Raw genomic sequence first — 16,077 nt, forward strand, 5'->3', positions numbered from 1 at the left:
GTTGATCTTTGTCTCATCTGTCCATAGAATACTTTTCCAGAACTGAGCTGGCTTTATGAGGTGTTTTTCAGCACATTTAAGTCTGGCCTGTCTATTTTTGGAATTGATGAATGGTTTGCATCTAGATGTGAACCCTTTGTATTTACTTTCATGGAGTCTTCTCTTTTCTATTGACTTAGAGACAGATACACCTACTTCACTGAGAGTGTTCTGGACTTCAGTTGATGTTGTGAATGGGTTCTTCTTCACCAAAGAAAGTATGCGGCGATCATCCGCCACTGTTGTCATCCGTGGACGCCCAGGCCTTTTTGAGTTCCCAAGCTCACCAGTCAATTCCTTTTTTCTCAGAATGTACCCGACTGTTGATTTTGCTACTCCAAGCATGTCTGCTATCTCTCTGATGGATTTTTTCTTTTTTTTTCAGCCTCAGGATGTTCTGCTTCACCTCAATTGAGAGTTCCTTAGACCGCATGTTGTCTGGTCACAGCAACAGCTTCCAAATGCAAAACCACACACCTGTAATCAACCCCAGACCTTTTAACTACTTCATTGATTACAGGTTAACGAGGGAGACGCCTTCAGAGTTAATTGCAGCCCTTAGAGTCCCTTGTCCAATTACTTTTGGTCCCTTGAAAAAGAGGAGGCTATGCATTACAGAGCTATGATTCCTAAACCCTTTCTCCGATTTGGATGTGAAAACTCTCATATTGCAGCTGGGAGTGTGCACTTTCACCCCATATTATATATATAATTGTATTTCTGAACATGTTTTTGTAAACAGCTAAAATAACAAAACTTGTGTCACTGTCCAAATATTTCTGGACCTAACTGTATATATGTATGTATGTGTATATATATATATATATATATATATGTGTATATATATAATAGCTCAGTGTATGTATGTATGTGTGTATGTCCGCTAATGGAATTTGCACCGTCGCATTTACAATCACAAAATTTTGCACAGACACTCCATGTGACCCAGGGAACGTCATAGACTATGTTTTGACGGGAAAATTTTACCCTGCGCTTCACAGTTACTATCCAAAATCCTGCCTCCATTAAACTGAATACAGGCTAATAGCTATTAATAGCAACTATCAGTGTTTGCTATAGGAATAAAATAAACTGTTAGTATAAGAAGCTTATGTGTGAGGTAATATGATGTTGGTGGTGAGACGGAAAGAGACAGCCCCGGAAAGAGACAGCCCCGGAAAAAGAGAGCCCGGGCAAAGAGATAGCCGGGCAAAGAGACAGACAGACATACACACACATAGAGACAGACACTGAGATAGAGACAAACAGACACAGAGATGGAGAAAGACAGACTGATACAAATATAGACAGAGAGATAGAAACAGAAAGACAGACAAAGAAAGACACAGACTGAGAAACAGACAGACAGCGACACACAGACAGAGACTGGGAGACAGAGACACAGTTACCATCTAGTATTTTCTTCATCGTTCCTATGGGAGACCCAGACCATGGGTGTATAGCTTCTGCCTCCGAAGGACACACAAAGTACTACACTAAAAAGTGTAGCTCCTCCCTCCGAGCATATACACCCCCTGGATAACCAAATATAGCCAGTTCAATGCTTTGTGTTCAGGAGGCACACATCCACACATGCATTCTCATCTGATTTTTGATTTTAAGGAGTTTGAAGAAAAGTGGGTCCAAGCCTGGACCCCCGGCATGTCCCTTCTCACCTCACTGTGTCGGCGGTGTTGTTAAGGTTGATTTCAGGGCTGGAGCCTCACATGCCGCGCTCCTTCACCATCCCTCGGGCTCTGGCTTGAAGTGGGAGCCAGCACGGTTCTCACTGCCTTGCAGGAGACCGGTCTCCATCCGCAGCCCTTTCAGGACCCTGCCGGACGGAGCACTCATCCCTCAGGGACCTGGCCCTGCGTCTCACAAGCTAAGTATTGAGACGTTATTGTCAGGGGGGTCCCTTGCACTTTAATGTTGGGGAGAGTGTGTGATTTAACCTTTGTGACATTTCCGGCCGGTTCTCCGGTTTTCACCAGAGAACCGCGCCGAGGGTGCCTGCGCGCCGGCCGCATTGTAAAATTTAGGCCCCGGCTTCGCTGAGGCCTAGTTTCGTTTTCACTGCCCCTGCATGTCAGTCATGCAAGGGGACAGTGCGGCTCCGCCCACCGGCCGTTCAGCACAGGGGAGGACACTCCTCTCTGAGGAGATGTTTCCCTCCCCTGTATATCTCCTTGGCCCTCCGGATCCCGCTCTTTATCTAAGCTCCGCCCCCTCTCCTCGCTCCGGCGCCATTTTATCAGCGTTCTCACACTGATCGGCGCTGGCTGCAGCATCTCTGCTCATCTGTCTGGGGGTCCGAGCTGTGGAATCCGGAGGGCACACAAACGGTCTGGTAAGCCACATCCTCGGTTGTGGACTTTCTTATACACTCTCTGGGGGTCATTCTAGCAGAGCCCCCACCTCAGCAGCATGTCTCACACTAGGAGCAAGGCTTCAAGGCTGTACTCCATATGCACTGCATGTAAGCTCGTACTGCCTGAACCGAGCACATATCCACATTGTGATGCCTGCTCTAACATGGTGGTGCCTCAGCCTGGAGTCTCCCCAGTGGTCTCTCCGGCTGCTCTGGCCCCGGTGGCTGAACCCCCGGCTTGGGTAGAATCCTTCTCTAAGTCTATCTCCCAGTCCTTTGCCGACCCCATGGGAGAGTTGTCCCGGACTCTGCTGAGCATGCATCAGCCCCCTTCTCAGGGCGCCTCTGCTGCTTCGGCTCGCTCTCCAGAGCTCACAGAGGATTCTTCATCTGCTCCCAGACCCCGTCCTCCTAAAAGGAGACGCAGGGTCCCCTCTCCTTCCTCGTCCCGCGGCTATGATTCACTAGCTGACTCGCAGGACGAGGAGGATGTCTTTTCTAGGGGCTCGGACGCTACCTCCATGTGCCCCATTGATCTGACCGAGGGTGACGCAGATGTTAGTGATTTGATTACATCCATTAATTCTGTACTGGACCTCAATCCGCCAGTATCAGAGGAACAACCCTCTCTGGCAGAAAAGCACCAGTTTACCTTGCCTAAGAGAACAAGGAGTGTGTTCTTTAACCACTCCAGTTTTCAGGCCACTGTGACCAAGCCCAGGGCCTGTCCTGACAAACGCTTCCCAAAACGTGGTTCTGATGACCGTTTTCCTTTTCCACCTGAGGTGGTCAAGGAGTGGGCTCACTCACCAAAGGTAGACCCCCCGGTGTCTAGACTCTCAGCCCGGACAGTTGTGTCAGTGGCTGATGGCACCTCACTTAAGGATCCCACTGACCGCCATGTTGACCTTCTGGCCAAATCTGTATATGAGGCGGCAGGGGCCTCGTTTTCCCCATCTTTTGCAGCAGTGTGGGCTCTCAAAGCCATCTCTGCTTCTCTAGAGGAGATGCATTCCCTCACCAGGGAATCTATGCCCGAAATGGTTGCCTTAACTTCCCAGGCTTCAGCCTTTTCAGCCTACGCCATGTCTGCCATGCTGGAGGCTTCTCACCGCACTGCGGTGCCTTCGGCTAATTCCCTCGCTATCAGCAGGATCTTGTGGCTTCGAGAGTGGAAGGCAGACGATTCTTCAAAGAAGTACATTGCTGGGCTCCCATTTGCTGGGTCCAGGCTGTTCGGTGAACAACTGGATGAGATTATTAAGGAAGCTACTGGCGGGAAGAGTACTTCCTTGCCACAGACTAAACCCAGAAAACCTCTCCAGGGCAGGAACCAGTCGAGGTTTCGTTCCTTTCGTTCCTCCAACTGGTCGTCCTCTAAGTCCTCGGCCTCGTCCACTAACTCAGCCAAGGACCAGAAGCCCAACTGGCGCACGAAGCCGCGTCCTCAGAAGTCCGCAGGAGCAACTGCCACCAAGGCAGCCTCCTCTTGACTATCTGGCCGAGCCAGCAACGTCCTTGGTCGGTGGCAGGCTCTCCCACTTTGGCGACGTGTGGTTTCAACACGTCTCCGATCAGTGGGTGCGGGATATCATCTCCCACGGCTACAGGATAGAATTCTCTTCCAGCCCGCCAAACAGATTTTTTCTGTCAACTCCCCCCTGCTCCAAGGCCGCCGCCTTCTCTCAGGCTGTGGCATCCTTGCAGGCCAACGGAGTAATTGTACCGGTTCCCGCCCGGGAACGGTTCAGAGGTTTCTACTCAAATCTCTTCCTAGTCCCCAAAAAGGACGGTTCCTTCCGGCCCATCCTGGATCTCAAGCTTCTCAACAAGCATGTTCAGGTGCGGCATTTTCGCATGGAGTCTCTGCGATCAGTCATTGCCTCAATGACCCAAGGAGATTTCCTGGCATCCATCGACATCAGAGATGCCTATCTGCATGTGCCAAATGCAGTTTCACACCAGCGTTGGCTACGTTTTGCAATCGGAGAGGAACATTTCCAATTCGTGGCTCTCCCCTTCGGGTTAGCCACGGCCCCTCGAGTATTCACCAAGGTCATGGCAGCAGTGGTTGCGGTTCTGCACCTCCAGGGGTTGGCAGTGATTCCTTACCTGGACGACCTTCTAGTCAAGGCTTCATCCAGTGCAGACTGTCAGCGGAGTGTCTCGCTCACTCTCGCCACTCTTGTTCAATTCGGGTGGCTTGTCAATCTGCCCAAGTCCACTCTGACTCCGACCCAGAAACTCACGTACCTAGGGATGCAATTCGAGACTCTGCCGACACTTGTCAAGCTGCCCTTAGTCAAACAGCAGTCCCTCCATCTGGCGGTGCGCTCTCTGCTGAGGCCCCGCCGTCATTCCATCAGGCACCTCATGCAGGTGCTGGGTCAGATGGTGGCGTCAATGGAAGCGGTTCCCTTTGCCCAGTTCCATCTGCGTCCTCTGCAGCTGGACATTCTCCGCTGTTGGGACAAGCGGACTTCTTCCTTGCACAGGTTGGTGGCTCTGTCGCCACAGACCAGGAGCTCTCTTCAGTGGTGGCTTCGGCCCCTCTCTCTGTCTCAGGGACGCTCCTTCCTGGCCCCGTCCTGGGTGATCCTCACCACGGATGCCAGTCTATCCGGCTGGGGAGCAGTAATTCTCCACCACCGAGCACAGGGCACTTGGACTCCGTCCGAATCAGCCCTCTCGATCAATGTGCTGGAAATCAGAGCTGTGCTCCTAGCTCTCGTAGCCTTTCACCACCTGTTGGCGGGCAAGCACATTCGAGTCCAGTCAGACAACGCGACAGCAGTTGCCTACATCAATCACCAGGGCGGGACTCGCAGCCGCCTGGCAATGTTGGAGGTTCAACGCATCCTTCAGTGGACGGAGGACTCCAAGTCCACCATATCCGCAGTACACATCCCAGGCGTAGAAAACTGGGAGGCAGATTATCTCAGCCGTCAAACCGTGGACAGCGGCGAGTGGGCTCTGCATCCGGCAGTGTTTCGGTCAATCTGCCGCAAGTGGGACACTCCGGAAGTGGATCTAATGGCATCCCGGCACAACAACAAGGTCCCGGTTTACGTGGCTCACTCCCACGATCCTCAGGCCTTTGCAGCGGACGCGCTGGTTCAGGATTGGTCCCAGTTTCGTCTGTCTTACATGTTTCCCCCTCTAGCTCTCTTGCCCAGAGTCCTGCGCAAGATCAGAATGGAGGGCCGTCGGGTCATCCTCATTGCTCCAGACTGGCCCAGACGAGCTTGGTACCCAGACCTGCTCCATCTGTCCGTAGAGGTGCCGTGGCATCTCCCGGACCGCCCAGACCTTCTCTCACTAGGTCCGTTTTTCCGCCAGAATTCTGCGGCTCTCAGATTGACGGTGTGGCTCTTGAGTCCTGGATCTTGACGGCTTCCGGCATTCCTCCCGAAGTCATCTCAACTTTGACTCAGGCTCGGAAGTCTTCCTCTGCCAAAATTTATCACAGGACTTGGAGAATTTTCCTGTCCTGGTGTCGGTCTTCCGGCCATGCCCCTTGGCCTTTTTCCTTGCCGACCATCCTGTCCTTTCTACAGTCCGGTCTGCAGCTAGGACTATCCCTCAATTCCCTCAAGGGACAGGTCTCGGCTCTGTCAGTGTTGTTCCAGTGGCGTATCGCCCGGCTGGCTCAGGTGCGCACCTTTTATGCAGGGCGCATCTCACATCATTCCGCCTTACCGGCGGCCGTTGGATCCCTGGGACCTTAATCTGGTCCTCACGGCCTTACAGAAACCCCCCTTTGAGCCTCTTAGGGAGGTTTCTTTGTTTCGTTTTTCACAGAAAGTCGTCTTTTTAGTGGCCATAACTTCCCTCAGGAGAGTCTCCGATTTAGCTGCTCTCTCTTCGGAGTCACCTTTTTTGATTTTTCATCAAGACAAGGTTGTTCTCCGTCCGACTCCGGACTTTCTCCCTAAGGTGGTATCTCCTTTCCACCTTAACCAGGACATTTCATTGCCTTCCTTTTGTCCGGCTCCTGTTCATCGCTTTGAAAAAGCGTTGCATACTTTAGATCTGGTGCGGGCGCTCCGGATCTATGTGTCACGCACCGCTATTCTTAGGCGGTGCACCTCTCTTTTTGTGCTGACCACAGGTCGTCGCAAGGGCCTCTTGGCTTCTAAACCGACCCTGGCTCGTTGGATTAGGTCGGCCATCTCTGATGCCTACCGGTGTATTCAAGTGCCTCCCCCGCCGGGGATCAAGGCACACTCGAGCAGAGCTGTCGGTGCCTCTTGGGCTTTCAGGCACCAGGCTACGGCTCAGCAGGTCTGTCAGGCTGCCACTTGGTCTAGTCTGCACACCTTTTCGAAGCACTACCAAGTGCATGCTCATGCTTCGGCAGAAGCGAGCTTGGGCAGACTCATCCTTCAGGCGGCTGTCGCCCATTTGTGAAGTTAGTTTTTGCCTACTTCTCAGTTTTTCTGTTTATTTCCCACCCATGGACTGCTTTGAGACGTCCCATGGTCTGGGTCTCCCATAGGAACGATGAAGGAAAAGAGAATTTTGTTTACTTACCATAAATTCTTTTTCTTATAGTTCCGTAATGGGAGACCCAGCACCCTCCCTGTTGCCTGTTGGCAGTTTCTTGTTCCGCGTGTTATCACCGGCTGTTGTTGTAGACAGAGGCTCCGGTTGTTCCGGTTTTTTGCTCTATCTCTACTTGTGGGTGGCTATTCTCCTTCAGCTTTTGCACTAAACTGGCTATATTTGGTTATCCAGGGGGTGTATATGCTCGGAGGGAGGAGCTACACTTTTTAGTGTAGTACTTTGTGTGTCCTCCGGAGGCAGAAGCTATACACCCATGGTCTGGGTCTCCCATTACGGAACTATAAGAAAAAGAATTTACGGTAAGTAAACAAAATTCTCTTATATATATATATATATATATATATATATATATATATATATGTATGTGTATATATATATATATATATATAATCTAAAATCTATTTTACTGATATACTGCAGACAGGAAAAAGCTTCAAGAGTAGGAATCCAGCAACCAGACTTCTTAAAAAATTCATGTTTATTCACGACATGTTAAAAATCATGTGATGACAGTGAAAAATTATCCAGGAAAATGACAAGTTAAGTCAAAAGTAGTCGCATTTCGGATATTCTTTATTCATTGTTTCTGAAATAAAGCTCATGTTAGTGGCATTATACGTCACATCCTCTTGATCATGTGTGAAATTCAAACCAATCAGAGGAATCAAAGTTAGACACAAGTCAAACAAGAAAGAGAAGGTGGGGAATTGGTTAGGAGGAAGAGACAAATGCTCCAAAGTACAAGAGTAACCCATAATAAAATTCAAAAAAATTATCTTTAATTATAATGAAATAAAGAATCTTGTTAATGTTCAAAGCTAACAGGCTCCTCGTCTGCAGGGTGACCATCACTAGGCTTCACGATTCAAAAGTTTTCTTTTGATCAGCTCCACGCAGTGATGGTTGGACTTTCTCTGTGCCTAAAACCACATAAAGCAACACCTCGTAAGTGTGCGATAGAGAAGTGCCTGGCAGCCACATACATAGCGTTTAGTGACCAATTTGTTGCGAGCATCCAAGAGATGTCGCTAAATGAGGATTTTTATTGGATTTTTAGTGCAGCCGACATATTGAAGGTTGCAACAACTGCAAGTAATGATTTATGCAACAAACGTATTACAATTGATATAGTTTTTTTATTTGATAATTTTTTAAAGTGACTAATGAAGAAAAGGTTTTTGATGCTGCAGCACATACAGATAGAATGAAAAAACTGGGGGTGTCCAGCCACGTTCTATTGGGAGCAGTCTCCATGCAAAATAGGCTAGGAGACCAGGAATCTCTTAAATTATGAGCTTTTTTTCCCCCTTTCGCAAAGAATTGTCAGGTAGCACTACTTTATTGGCTACTTCATACTATAAAAAATAATTTATCGAAATATTCCTTTGGGAGAGGGTTAGAATAAAAAGAAATTCTTCCTCTTACCATGTTCTACAAAAAGAACTGGGATTACTGGAATTAAGGCTGAAAGATTGGACATACCCTGGGTGGATGATTGATAGAGCAAAAAAAAAAAAAAAAAAAAAGGTTAATGAAATGAATAAACAAGACATTCTTGTAGAAAAAAAATAAAAAAACGAGACAATTTTAGGTCACAATTTTTACCTTGTGTTACTACCTACAGCCCTCAATTTGATCAAATAAAAAATTAGATAAAAAAACTTGCCTATCTTGTACCAGAATGCCAAACTTAAATCTATTCTTTCACAGCACATAAAATTCATTGTTAAAAAAGCTCCTACTTTAGTAAGTACAGTAAGTACAGTGTGCCTGCTCCCATCCCCCTATCCCTTCTACCACCATATTTAATCGTCGGATTCTCGTTCCCATAGACTTATATGGGACCCGGATCCAGATTTTAGAAACCGGATCACCAAGATCACCCAGTCCCGGTTATCTGCAAATCCGCTCATCACTAGTCAGGAGGAATGGACCCAAATTCCTATCAACTATTGTGAGAAGCTTGTGGAAGGAGAGCCAAAACGTTTGACCCAAGTCATACAGTGTAAAGGCAATGGTACCAAATACTAATGAAATGTTATGTAAACTTTTTACTTTGCAGAAAGTAATAAAAATGCCGTAAAACATTCTCTCCCTCTCATTAATTTGCCATTTGGCAAATATAAAGATAGTGCAAAAAACACGCATATGTGTCTTTTTAGATGCATGTAAACTTCTGGTTTCAGCTATACATACATACATATTTGTGTGTTGTTGTTTTTTTAAAGCCGTATTCTTGTGCAAAAATGGAAAAATACATTATGAAATTGAAAGGACCATAGCACATCATTATTAGTTAACGGACTAAACTGCCAAACACTTTTTATCTGCCCCATTTTCACTTTCTAAGGCCGGGGCCACAAGGGGCACTAGTGCGATGCTCGCATGACACTGAGCTCGTGCTGACCGCACAGCAGGAGCCGAGTGTCATGCTAGTATCCCTGCGACTGTGGTCCGACTGTGCGAGCAGACCTCAGCTGCGGGGGGCGGGCCGGATCTGGGGAGGGGAGGGAGGGATTTCTCTTCCTCTCTCCTCCGTAGCCGGCTATTGCCATTCTCGCCCTGCACTCGCAGTACACCAGACTACCGCAAGTGCAGTGCGATTTCTCTCTCGCCCCATTCACTTGAATGGGTGCGAGAGAAAAGAGTCTCGCATTACAATTGCAGCATGCGGCGATTGTTTTCTCGGTCCGATTTAGGGCTGAGAAAATAATTGCTCATGTGCGCTGACACACAGGCTAGAATTGGTCCGAGTGGAATGCGATGTTTTATCGCACTCCACTCGCACCGATTTTCTCGCTGTGTGGCTTAGGCCTAACTAAGCCGCGCTTGCCGCAGCCACTCTTTATCCACACACCTTCTGGCTGTCCTCTGTGTTTTACTGCTACACAGCGTTACTGATGCTGGGAAAGGTACTGTCATGTTTTTATACCAACAAGAAACTACTTACTCTCAAAATAAGGCTAATTTATTTTTAAATGTTTGGAGACAACAAGCCATAATTTCTTACATTCAAAACAGTATTTCTGGCTTGTCTCTAGAAAAAAGGGGATGCTTTTTGGAAGTGGATTTAATAGCCTTTGTAATTGCCTAATCAGTCTTTGATTAGCAAACCAATTGCAAACCCTAAAAAAGGGATCATTTTTAGAAGAGAAGCCATTACTTCACATTCAATACAGTACAATACACCTGTTTTCTCTCCCTATTTTAATTAATCTTTTTAATGACTTATGAAAATGCTATCATTCTGTATTTAGCACAGTGCAAAGTTCTTTTATACTCCCCAAACAGTGATTGTTGCACCTAACCGTGTAAAAAATGCCACAACCGTGTAAAAATGCACTGTCTATAACTAACAAATGCATACATCAACCTCCCCACCCCCAAAAAAAAGGGGTCAATTTTTTACAGTTTATACAAATTAGGTACCCTAAAAAGTCTGATACTGCAATGTGTTGTTAAATATACTATTAGGTCCTGTTAGTTACCATCAGTTTTCTCCTAGCCGGATAAGTTGAAGTCATTTGGACACTAAAAAGACTGTGTTTGCATTACGGAGCCTAAAACGTGTTTCATTTATTTCAGATGTATTTCTAGATGCTAGATGTATTTTCAAAACAAAAAGACTTTTTAATTAATTATGCAGTTCGCTCAGATTTATTTTCCGCAAAACAAATGTTTGGAAAAATTCAGCGCAGTCAGTGAATTTGAAAAGATTTGCTCATCTTTAGTTAACATGGTTATTGCCACTATTTATAAGGGCATGTAGCTCTTTAAAGGACAAGTCCAGCTATTCATCCGTTAATGAGAAATAAGGATTCTAATTGATATGCAAATGAGGCTGAAGAACAATTGTAGATCAGAAGCCTCTGTAATTCCAGCTCTATTGCCCGCCCAGCACATCCTCCTCCTGCTTGACTGACACCTCCTATCCTGCAGGATATAAAGAAAAACAGCAGTGTCCGGGCTCAAAATCAGGTTGTAACAGGGAGGAGATTTAACTATTTAATTAAAGAATCACCTGATGAAGGGGACCTAACCTCCCGAAAGCACGTTGTGCAATTAGTTTAATTGAATAGTTAAATCTCCTCCCTCTTACAGCCTGATTTTGTGCAGCGCCCGGACACCGCTGTTTTTCTTTATATCCTATTGTTATATTCAGCTCCCGCTGGGAGGCAGCGGCCGGTGCAGCAGCACAACATAGGGATCAACCTGTGAGAGAGATCCTGTGACACATCATCCTTTAGCGATCCTGTCCCCGATTCATCCAGCAGCGCTTTGCAGGAGCAGTGACCGCTTGAGCTGCGGTTACTATACTTCCAGAGCGAGCGCTCATTGGAGTTCAGGACACCGGCGTTCTGACCTGTATTAACCCGTCGGCAGACCGCGGACAAGGAGATTGCATTATCATGGTACACCAGAGTTGTGCCTGTCAGCACAACTCTCAAAGGTGAGTGCATAGTCTCCTATCTGCACTTTGATCATCAGCGGTTTTACACACAGGAGCGCTTTTCTTTTTCTTGTTTTTTTTTTTTTCTTTTGCATGAGCTCCTGTCCTGTGTGACTTTCAGCAAAGGAGCAGTCAGTCATACTCAGAGAGGCTATCATGGGTGGGAATAGCGCTGGAGTGATGGGGTCTTTAGATCTACAGCCTCATTTGCACATCACTTCAAATACTGATTTTCTCCGTAATGTACAAATTGACTGGCTATGTAAAACGATTGCTGGATTTGTTTTTGAAAGAATGAAATGCACTTAAATAGTTTTAGTTGTGAAATCCTTCTGACTAATTCCCTTTAAGGCCAAAATATACCTTTTCTTTAAGGGTTTAAATATTTTGTTCTTCTTTTGATCAACTTTAATGTTTCTTGTAGATATCTGCTATGGGGTTTAGTGAAATACTATATACCCGACTTTTCCGCAGGCCATTTTGTTTGAGGCCAGGTCAAAATTAGATTTGTTTAGTTTTAGTAAATCTTCACTAAGGTATCTGAATGTTATTTTGAATAATGTTGGTTCTATAGCTGCTTCCTAAAGCCTAAGGCTAGTTTCACACTTGCGTTGAACGGCATCCGTTGCATTGCGTTGTGTACAAAACAACGGAAAGCTTTTTTTTTTTTTTCATTTATTTATTTTTTTTTCTTCTTTACAGTTTTACCGGCAGCAGACTATTGTGAACGATCAGCTGATCACCCGGCGCCCGGGCGCTCAGCTGATCGCTCTCACATGCCGGCGGCCGGGCGCTCAGCTGATCGCTCTAAATAGCCGACGGCCGGGCGCTCAGTTGAGCCCTCTCACATGCCGGCGACAAGGCGCTCAGCTGATCGCTCTAAATAGCCGACGGCCGGGCGCTCAGCTGAGCGCTCACATGCCGGCGGCCGGGCACTCAGCTGAGCGCTCTCACATGCCGGCGGCCAGGCGCTCAGTTGAATGTTCGGCCACCGAGAAACAAATTAAAGTTTCTGTGATTTTTTAAAAAAAAAAAAAAAAAATGCATGCGCAGTGAAAAATAAAGGTTTCCGCCACTCAAAAAAGTTACATGCTGCGTTGCTTCCGCCCGATGCAGCGTCAAAATAACGACGCTGCGTCGTCCAGCAGATGCAACGCTGACACTTGCGTTACAGTGCGTCGTCCATACAAGTGTATGGAGAATAGAGCAGTGCGTTAACAGACTGCTCTATTCTCCATAGTGACAGACTGCGCTGGACGCAAGTGTGAAAGTACCCTAAGAACCCAATCAGGTTAATATTTGAAGTAAAGGCATGGGTGAAGACCACCTCAAATTTTGTGTGTCTTAAGGGGTTTCCATAAATGCTGACCAATTTAATATTGATCTTTTATTTTATTACTAGCAAATTAGTTATAGTTAAACTGGACCAAAATTTCAATGGACGTCAAACCAATGTTGGTACTTGTATTTTAATAACTGCTGCAAAAGGGGACTTTCTTATTCCACTTTTTCATTACTTGTAATTTTTTTGTGTTTCTTTTGGCAGTTTCCTGACATGCGCTCTCGGAGAGGCTCTCCTTGTGTATACAGAGAGGACAGGTGCATGAGAGGATATTCACAAAGCCATTTTTTACAGATTTTACATTTTCCTTGACATCCTCAAGCAAGCTTGATCTTAGATTTGATCTATTGACTGTTTCATAATATGTGATAGTGAAGAGTGCTAAAGTGATAGCGGTCTCTATTACACGAAAACGGACTGTACCTGGAAACTCCGTAGATAAGGCAAATGGCAGTGTACAGCCATGATGGGAAAATATGGAAACACACCGAGTAAGAGCTGCCTATGTTCTGTCTTAATAATGTCGAGGTGGTAATATGTTACGGTTTATAGAGAAATTCTACATTTAAGATTGTTTCACTCCTGGCAGTTGTTTCCGACAGATTCCATCCACTCGCTTAAGGTGTCCATTAATTTATTTTTCCAAAAACACGATTTAGGAATAAGTTCATTTTTTGTTTTTATAAATATTTGTTTTATTGATCAAAACAAAAGCTTTAAAACAAAATGGTTAAATTGCATTTTCCAATAAATAAATGTTTTAGATGTCTAATGACAAACTGGTATTGTATGGTCCATGTTTTCTGATGGTCGAAAGTCTACAGACTATGGATCTTTGACACATTGCTCCCACCTAGACAAGATTTATCTGTCAGGATCATTAATGGTTTATGGCAAGATTGCATGAGACTGTACTGGCTAATATGGAGTAAAATGTGTAATGATAGTTTACTGGAAAACGGTTATGGTTTTTGGCCACTTTTTAGGTATAATGACCATCAAAAAAATGTTTTCACTAAGATTTATTTAAACATAAATTGCATTATACACTTATTGCACTATAAAGGGAATTTGTCAGCAGGTTTTTGCTATTCAATCTGAGAAAAGCATAATATGGGGCACAAGAGTCTGATTCCAGGGATGTGCTACTTATTAGCCTGTATTGTAGTATCAATGCAATCAGCATTTTCCAGGTAGAAGATTAGTGGACTACAGATCCCAGGATAGGCAGTCAAGATAACCTGTGTCACTGTCCCTCCTCCACCACCACTAATTAGCAGCTTGTTCACAATGTAATGTGTACACACGAACTTTCCAGTTAGGTGTCTGTGTATTTTTACACAGTTTAAGACATCCTTCACATGTCCGTGGTTCCGGTATGTATGGCTTCTGTTTTTTCCATAGATACCACACATACCCTTTATAACTAATGGGGATACTCACATGTACGTGTTGTCGCACTGACTGTGTATCCATGTGAACCACAATGAAACATGTCAGGTTTTTTTTTGAGGGGGTGGGGGGGTGTTCTGGCAGCACGGATGACAAGGGCCAACACAAGTCTATGGATCTGTAAAAATGACATACAGCACACACGATGGCATCCATGTGCTGTAAGTGTTTAATATTGGATGTATAGGAGAAGCTTTGTAATCCTTTTTGATTTAGCCATACCAGATGGCACATGGATGAAAACCATTGATCACGCTGGTTCTGGTTTTACACGGCCGTTTATTATATGAATATGTTAAGGGGGCCTTTCTCTTAGCTCTGCTGCATCTACATTAGACTAAACATGTATTCTATGAAAACCTACACCAAGCAGCCCAGACTTTCTTGCACTATGTTATGCTGCTATCAGATTATTTAACAAAAACTGCTGACAGATTCCCTTTAAAGGGTAAGATTTACTAAACTAGATTTCACCAGAATTATGTGTTCTTTACATTTCTATTTTCTTGTTTATTAAAGAAAGCAATACTTTACATCAAAATTGTGCCAAATTTTAGCGCAGAAGAAGCCAACTTTAGGTAGTGTAAAGTTAGACAAAAGTATTTTATCAAAAACATTTAATATGTGCACAGAAATATCAGTAATAGATCGGTCAGCGTGTCCTCATTCCCAGCAGCACAGGTTCTGTATATCCAGGCCAATCTGGTGCAGAGAATGATCTTTTTTTTTTCTTTTTTCTTTATAAGACAGCCGAAAAAATAATTTCACCCAACAAACGACCATTTTGCTCTTTCATCAGGTGATCGGCAGCCTGTTCATACTGCACGGTCATTGGAAGAGGGGTTTCCTAGGAATACTAATTCCCAATAATCGTGAGACCTAAATGCACCTTAAGGTTACAAAACAAAATCTGCACTTATGTATACAAATAAAAAGAAAATGTATATATATATAAAAAAATGTGTGTGTTTTATGTTGAACTAATGATACAATCATGAAAAGTGCGGTAGGTGGACGGTTTTTAATCAGTGTAAATGTTCTAAATCGCCATGACACATTGTTTAGGGTGCTTGAATATTGTCTCTGTATATATCAGAATAGAATTTGTGTATGTACTGAATCTGCTATCTAATAGCATATTTTATTAAATTCATATGTCTATGTATTGATTAAAATATATTTCATAATTTTATGTGTCTGTGTGAAAGCTTCGACAGCACTACAGTATCTGCACATGCACACCTTAATGAGCTACACAGACCTTTTGCAGAATGAGGTTTCAAATGCTATGGACCTCCTCTTCCAGTGGAAAAATTCTTTTTATATATGTTAAGGTAAATACTGAATTATTTATCCCTTCATTTAGGTCTGAGATAAATCCTTTTAGAAAGTTTTTTGTCTTGTTATTCACAACGGCCATCATTATCAGAGAGCAATACTGTGGAGCATGTGAACAAATGCCCTAGTGAATAAACAACTATAGCTGTGTGCGTGTGTTTATACATACACACACACACACACACACACACACACACACACACACACACACGAGTATTTGATAGGCTGTCTATCTGATTTTGCAAGTTTTCCCATCTACAAAGAATGGAGAGGTCTGTAATTTTTATCATAGGCACACTTCAACTGTGACAGACAGAATACAAAAACAAAATACAGAAAATCACATTGTATGATTTTTAAATAATTTGCAGTTTATTACATAAAATAAATATTTAATCACCTACCAATCAGTAAGAATTCTGGCTCTTTTCTTTAAGAAGCTCTCCTCTGCACTCATTCCCTGTATTAATTGCACCTGTTTGCACTAGTTACCTGTAGTATAAAACACACCTGTCCCAC

The 16,077-nt window shown here is 44.6% G+C and overlaps 1 protein-coding gene across 4 annotated transcripts in view; it reads left to right on the forward strand.

Annotated features, from left to right (window-relative positions):
* The window catches only part of SLC35D4 (solute carrier family 35 member D4), a 221,031-nt gene extending 205,316 nt beyond the window's left edge, over positions 1-15,715 (forward strand). Inside the window, exon 16 of one of the 4 annotated variants that reach the window (XR_012724292.1) lies at positions 12,973-13,050. Coding sequence is in view for 3 of the 4 variants with exons in the window: in XM_075314451.1 (XP_075170566.1) it covers positions 12,973-13,080 (108 nt within the window). In the remaining variant the exon portion in view is untranslated. Of the gene's footprint in view, positions 1-12,972 lie in introns of all 4 variants that reach the window. The other 3 variants (XM_075314451.1, XM_075314452.1, XM_075353352.1) reach the window with 3 other exon arrangements.
* The last annotated feature ends 362 nt before the right edge of the window (positions 15,716-16,077 follow it).

This window comes from Anomaloglossus baeobatrachus, chromosome 6 (genome assembly GCF_048569485.1).
Source record: "Anomaloglossus baeobatrachus isolate aAnoBae1 chromosome 6, aAnoBae1.hap1, whole genome shotgun sequence".
Lineage (NCBI taxonomy): Eukaryota > Metazoa > Chordata > Amphibia > Anura > Aromobatidae > Anomaloglossus > Anomaloglossus baeobatrachus.